The 6,869-nt window shown below is 43.2% G+C and overlaps 1 protein-coding gene across 1 annotated transcript in view; it reads right to left on the reverse strand.

Moving 5' to 3' along the window:
• Positions 1–3,379: 3,379 nt before the first annotated feature.
• LOC111963284 (jun dimerization protein 2) overlaps positions 3,380–6,869 on the reverse strand; it is a 21,176-nt gene continuing 17,686 nt past the window's right edge. The window contains exons 3-4 of the mRNA XM_023986619.3: positions 4,315–4,419; positions 3,380–4,229 (exon numbers count right to left, since the gene is read on the reverse strand). Coding sequence (XP_023842387.1) covers positions 4,047–4,229; positions 4,315–4,419 — 288 coding nt within the window. The 3' untranslated portion in view covers positions 3,380–4,046. The remainder of the gene's footprint in view (positions 4,230–4,314; positions 4,420–6,869) is intronic.

Genomic DNA, 6,869 nt, shown 5'->3' on the forward strand with positions numbered 1-6,869 from the left:
ATCTGAGTGATCTATGATATGCAATACCAGTCGGATATTATTAGAGATGTGTCTATTTCTCAATGCAGTCGTCTCCACTCCACTCTCAGCTGCGCGACATTACTATCCAGGTCTGTGCCCAAACAATTTGAGCTTCTACTTTTAAAAATCCACCTTTCCAGAAACAAGTCTCTCACCGTTGCCTCTTGCTATAGACCACCTTCTGCCCCCAGTTGTGCCCTGGACACCATATGTGAATTGATTGCCCCCCATCTATCTTCTGAGCTCGTGCAGTGAGGTGACCTAAACTGGGACATGCTTAACACCCCGGCCATCCTGCAATCTAAGCTTGATGCCCTCAATCTCACACAAATTATCAATGAACCTACCAGGTACAACCCCAAATCCGTAAACACAGGCACCTTCATAGATATCATCCTAACCAACCTGCCCTCCAAATACACCTCTGCTGTCTTCAACCAGGATCTCAGCGATCACTGCCTCATTGCTTGCGTCCGTAATTGGTCTACGGTCAAACGACCACCCCTCATCACTGTCAAACGCTTCCTAAAACACTTCAGCGAGCAGGCCTTTCTAATCAACCTGGCCCGGGTATCCTGGAAGAATATTGACCTCATTCCATCAGTAGAAGATGCCTGGTTATTCTTTAAAAGTGCTTCCCTCACAATCTTAAATAAGCATGCCCCATTCAAAAAATGTAGAACCAGGAACAGATATAGCCCATGGTTCACTCCAGAGCTGACTGCCCTTGACCAGCACAAAAACATCCTGTGGCGTACTGCATTAGAATCGAATATATGCAACTTTCAGGGAAGTTAGGAACCAATATACGCAGGTAGTTAGGAAAGCAAAGGCTAGCTTTTTCAAACAGAAATTTGCATTCTGCAGCACAAACTCCAAAAGGTTCTGAGACACTGTAAAGTCCATGAGGAATAAGAACACCTCTTCCCAGCTGCCCACTGCACTGAGACTAGGAAACACTGTCACCACGATAAATCCACGATAATTGAGAATTTCAATAAGCATTTTTCTACGGCTGGCCATGCTTTCCACCTGGCCACCCCTACCCTGGTCAACAGCCCTGCAACCACACACCAACTTGCCCAAGCCTCCCCATTTCTCCTTCACCCAAATCCAGATAGCTGATGTTCTGAAAGAGCTGCAATATCTGGACCCCTACAAATCAGCAGAACTAGAGAATCTGGACCCTCTCTTTCTAAAATGATCAGCCGAAATTGTTGCAACCCCTATTACTAGCCTGTTCAACCTCTCTTTCGTATCGTCTGAGATCCCCAAAGATTGGAAAGCTGCCGCGGTCATCCCCCTCTTCAAAGGGGGAGACACTAGACCCAAAATGCCACAGACCTATATCTATCCTACGCTGCCTTTCTAAGGTCTCCGAAAGCCAAGTTAACAAACAGATCACCGACCATTTTGAATCCCAACGTACCTTCTCTGATATGCAATCTGGTTTCTGAGCTGGTTATGGGTGCACCTCAGCCACGCTCAAGGTCCTAAACGATATCATAACCTCCATCGATAAGAGACAATACTGTGCAGCTGTATTCATAGACCTGGCCAAGGCTTTCAACTCTGTCAATCACCACATTCTTATCGGCAGATTCAACAGCCTTGGTTTCTAAAATGACTGCATCGCCTGGTTTACCAACTACTTCTCAGACAGAGTTGAGTGTGTCAAATCGGAGGGCCTGTTGTCTGGACCTCTGGCAGTCTCTATGGCGGCGCCACAGGGTTCAATTCTCGGGCCGACTCTTTTCTCCGTATACATAAATGATGTTGCTTTTGCTGCTGGTGATTCTTTGATCCACCTCTACGCAGACGATACCATTGTGTATACTTCTGGCCCTTCGTTGGACACTGTGTTAACTAACCTCCAGACGAGCTTCAATGCCATACAACTCTCCTTCCGTGGCCTCCAACTGCTCTTAAATGCAATTAAAAACTAAATGCATGCTCTTCAACCGATCGCTACCAGCACCTGCTCGCCCGCCCAGCATCACTACTCTGGACGGTTTTCTGACTTAGAATATGTGGACATTACAAATACCTAGGTGTCTGGTTAGACTGTAAACTCTCTTCCAGACTCACATTAAGCATCTCCAATCCAAAATTAAATCTAGAATTGGCTTCCTATTTCGCAACAAAGCATCCTTCACTCATGCTGCCAAACATACCCTTGTTAAACTGACTATCCTACCGATCCTTGACTTCGGCGATGTCATTTACAAATAGCCTCCAACACTCTACTCTGCAAATTGGATGCAGTCTATCAAAGCTCCATATACTACCCACCACTGCGACCTGTATGCTCTCGTTGGCTGGCCCTCGCTTCATATTCATCGCCAAACCCACTGGCTCCAGGTCATCTATAAGTCTTTGCTAGGTAAAGCCCCGCCTTATCTCAGCTCACTGGTCACCACAGCAGCACCCACCCGTAGCACACGCTCCAGCAGGTATATTTCACTGGTCACCCCAAAACCTTTGGCCGCCTTACCTTCCAGTTCTCTGCTGCCAATGACTGGAACGAATTGCAAAAATCACTGAAGCTGGAGACTCATATCTCCCTCACTAACTTTAAGCACCAGCTGTCAGAGCAGCTCACAGATCACTGCACCTGTACATAGCCCATCCAACAACCTCATCCCCATACTGTTTTTTTTTGTGCTTCTTTGCAGCCCAGTATCTCTACTTGCACATTCATCTTCTGCACGTCTGTCACTCCAGTGTTTAATTGCTACATTGTAATTATTTCGCCACTATGGCCTATTTATTGCCTTAKCTCCCTTATCTTACCTCATTTGCACACACTGTATATAGACTTTTTTTCTATTGTGTTATTGACTATGTTTTGTTTATTCCATGTGTAACTCTGTGTTGTTGTTTGTTTCGCACTGCTTTGCTTTATCTTGGCCAGGTCGCAGTTGTAAATGAGAACTTGTTATCATTTAGCCTACCTCGTTAAATAAAGGTGAATATATATATATATTTTAATAATAGGTAATCAATTTGGGCACCAGGCATATCCATACCTGGTTTTAACATCTACTCTATGGTCCATATAGCCTCCCATGCCAAAACCTCTGCGCCTATATGAATATCTGCCATCAGATGGCAGTGTCACACAAAATTTACCCTGTAAACAAATGAATGAGAAGAGTGATCAAATCAAGCAGCTGATTTAAATAACCTTATAGACAAATCATCAGCTGTATTTACATGGACTTATAGTAATTTTGTAGTGGTGCCAGGGTATGATATCGTTTACAATTAGGATTTGTGTAATGGCATTATTCATATCACGGATTAAATGACCATTTGAATAGACGTTCACTGTTCTAAACCATAACAAAAGCCAAGGAGAAAATAAACTATTTATTTAACAGAAATACAAAATGTATCACCTTTTGTGATCGCTTATATGTATATGATATAATATACAGTAAGTTTAAAAATAAGAACCATATTTGGAAGTAATAGCAGACCAACTACAATGTAAACAGTCCATACATAGGCTATGTGCATATATGACGCCTGCGCCAACAAAAATAAGACGTTTCAACCGGTCTGCCATCAGGACATACTGTAATAGAGAAAAAATATATATTCAAACACCCTACTAGTTCATAACCAGTACACATAAGTAAAAACAAACATAGGACAAGTTCTGACTGTGCCTAGGGGCCTGAGAGATCTGTCACGTTGCCCAGGAGTGGGAGTATTTCTCACCAAGCTGCATTTAGCCATGTATGTATTTATTTATTTATTTACAGTGATAGTGGGTGAGGCTATGGGGACCTGAATGGAAACAATAACAAAACATAAAAATAAATGTGCCAGCACAAAGTCCAATCACATTGGGTCACGTTTGTGTTTTAAGGCTCTCTGGCGCCAGGCAGGTGCGCTTAGCTGGTTTGCCTCTAAGCCAGGAACCCAGAGATACCGAAGTGCTGCTAGTTGGCCGGAGTGGGGCTTCACTGTAAACTGTAATAACACCCTGCTCTTCAGCTCTGAGTCCTGAGACATCACTAGCCCTCCAGTTGCTCCAGCAGGGGGTTGGCTTCACTCTCAGGGGTCTTGACGCTGTCCGTCCTGACTATGCACGTTGGGCGGTGGTGATTCAACATGATGATCAGCTGCTGCCGCTCATGCTTCAGCTCCTCAACCTGAGCTTTGAGTTCAGAGTTCATCACCTCTAGTCTCTCCGATTCCTGAGACAGAGGGGGCAGGAAGATCATTACTTATTCCTAGAAAACTGGAGAATTATTTCACATTTCATTAAAGAAAACCTCTCACCCTTTGTAGATAGTCTGTCCTCTCCTTTTTTTTGTTTCTACAGCGTGCTGCTGCTACTTTGTTTTTCTCTCTCCTTCGTTTCCTCCTGTCTTCTTCCTCATCTCTCTACATTAAAGGGAAATGCAAACATATTTTAAAACTGAACAAGGTGGAAAATGGACCCCACAATTATGTTTCAACTGCAGGAAACAATCTAAAAGTGGGTTACTTGTTTTAATGATAGTTCTGTCCAATAGGTGATGCTATTGGTCAACATTAAAGGCCCATTGCAATCAAAAACATGATATTCTGTGACACACACCCAAACATTGTAGAATAATAGTAAAGACATCAAAACTATGAAATAACACATGGAATCATGTAGTAAGCAAACAAGTCTAAAACAAATCAAAATAGATGTGAGATTCTTCAAAGTATCCACCCTTTGCCTTGACGACAGCTTTGGACACCCTTGGCATTCTCTCAACCAGCTTCTTGAGGAATGTTTATCCAATCTTGAAGGAGTTCCCACATATGCTGAGCACTTGTTGGCTGCTTTTCCTTCACTCTGCGGTCCAACTCATCCCAAACAATCTCAATTTGGTTGAGGTCGGGTGATTGTGGAGGCCAGGTCATCTGATGCAGCACTCCATCACTCTCCTTCTTGGTCAAATAGCCCTTACACAGCCTGGAGGTGTGTTGGGTCATTGTCCTGTTGAAAAACAAATGAGTGGGACTAAGTGCAAACCAGATGGGCTGGTGTATCGCTGCWGAATGCTGTGGTAGCCATGCTGGTTAAGTGTGCCTTGAATTCTAAATAAATCACTGACAGTGTCACCAGCAAAGCACCCCCACACCTCCTCCTTCACGCTTCACGGTTGGAACCACACATACACGGCAGTTGTAACCAAAAATCTCAAATTTGGACTGATCAGACCAAAGGTCAGATTTCCACTGGTCTAATGTCCATTGCTCGTGATTCTTGGCCCAAGCAAGCCTCTTATTATTGGTGTCCTTTAGTAGTGGTTTCTTTGCAGCAATTCGACCATGAAGGTCTGATTCGCGCAGTCTCCTCTGAACAGTTCATGTTGAGAAGTGTGTTACTTGAACTCTGAAGCATTTATTTGGGCTGCAATCTGAGGTGCAGTTAACTGCCAAATTCTGAGTCTGGTAACCAATGAACTTATCCTCTGCAGCAGAGGTAACTCTGGATCTTCCTTTCATGTGGTGGTCCTCATGAGAGCCAGTTTCATCATAGCGCTTGATGGTTTTTGCGACTACACTAGAAGAAATTTTGAAAGTTCTTGAAATTTTACGGATTGACTGACCTTAATGTCTTTTCTTATTTGAGCTGTTCTTGCCATAATATGGACTTGGTCTTTTACCAAATAGGGCTAACACCCCTACCTTGTCACAACACAAATGATTGGCTGAAATGTATTAAGGTAAGATATTCCACAAATTCACTTGAATTTGAAATGCATTCCAAGTGACTACCTCATGAAGCTAGTTGAGAGAATGCCAAGAGTGTGCAAAGCTGTCATCAAGGCAAAGGGTGGCTACTTTGAAGAATCTCATATATATTTTGATTTGTTGAAAACTTTTTTGGTTACTACATGATTCCATATGTGTCATTTCATAGTTTTGATGTCTTCACTATTATTCTACAATGTAGAAAATAATAAAAATAAAGAAAAACCCTGGAATGAGTAGGTGTGTCCAAACATTTGACTGGTACTGTATGTATACATGTCAGCGAAGGCTCCTCAGAGGAGGAAGGGGAGGACCATCCTCCTCAGTGAACTTCATAAAAATAAATGTAAAACATTTAGACAAAACTATACTAAATAGATTCACATTTCACCAAATAATTGATTAAAACACACTGTTTTGCAATGAAGGTCTACAGTAGCCTCAACAGCACTCTGTAGGGTAGCACCATGGTGTAGCCGGAGGACAGCTAGCTTCCCTCCTCCTCTTGGTATATTGACTTCAAATACAAAACCTAGGAGGCTCTTGGTTCTCACCCCCTTCCATAGATTTTTTTTTATTTTTTTTTATTTCACCTTTATTTAACCAGGTAGGCTAGTTGAGAACAAGTTCTCATTTGCAACTGCGACCTGGCCAAGATAAAGCATAGCAGTGTGAACAGACAACACAGAGTTACACATGGAGTAAACGGGAGAGAGAATAAGCATATCCCAGTTTAGGTCACCTAACAGAACAAACTCTGAAGCTAGATGGGGGAGCGATCATTCACAGATGGTGTCCAGGGCATAGCTGGGAGCTGAGGGGGGTCGGTAGCAGCGGGCAACAGTGAGAGACTTATTTCTGGAGAGTTAATTTTTAAAATTAGAAGTTCGAACTGTTGGGGCATAGACCGTGGAAAGTATGACAGAAATTTGCAGGCTATCTCTGCAGTAGATTGCAACTCCTCCCCTTTGGGCAGTTCTATCTTGACGGAAAGTGTTATAGTTGGGTATGGAAATCTCAGAATTTTTGGTGGGGCCTTCCTAAAGCCAGGATTCGGACACGGCAAGGACATCAGGGTTGGCAGAGTGTGCTAAAGGGGTGAG

This window comes from Salvelinus sp. IW2-2015, linkage group LG4q.2 (genome assembly GCF_002910315.2).
Source record: "Salvelinus sp. IW2-2015 linkage group LG4q.2, ASM291031v2, whole genome shotgun sequence".
Classification (NCBI taxonomy): domain Eukaryota; kingdom Metazoa; phylum Chordata; class Actinopteri; order Salmoniformes; family Salmonidae; genus Salvelinus; species Salvelinus sp. IW2-2015.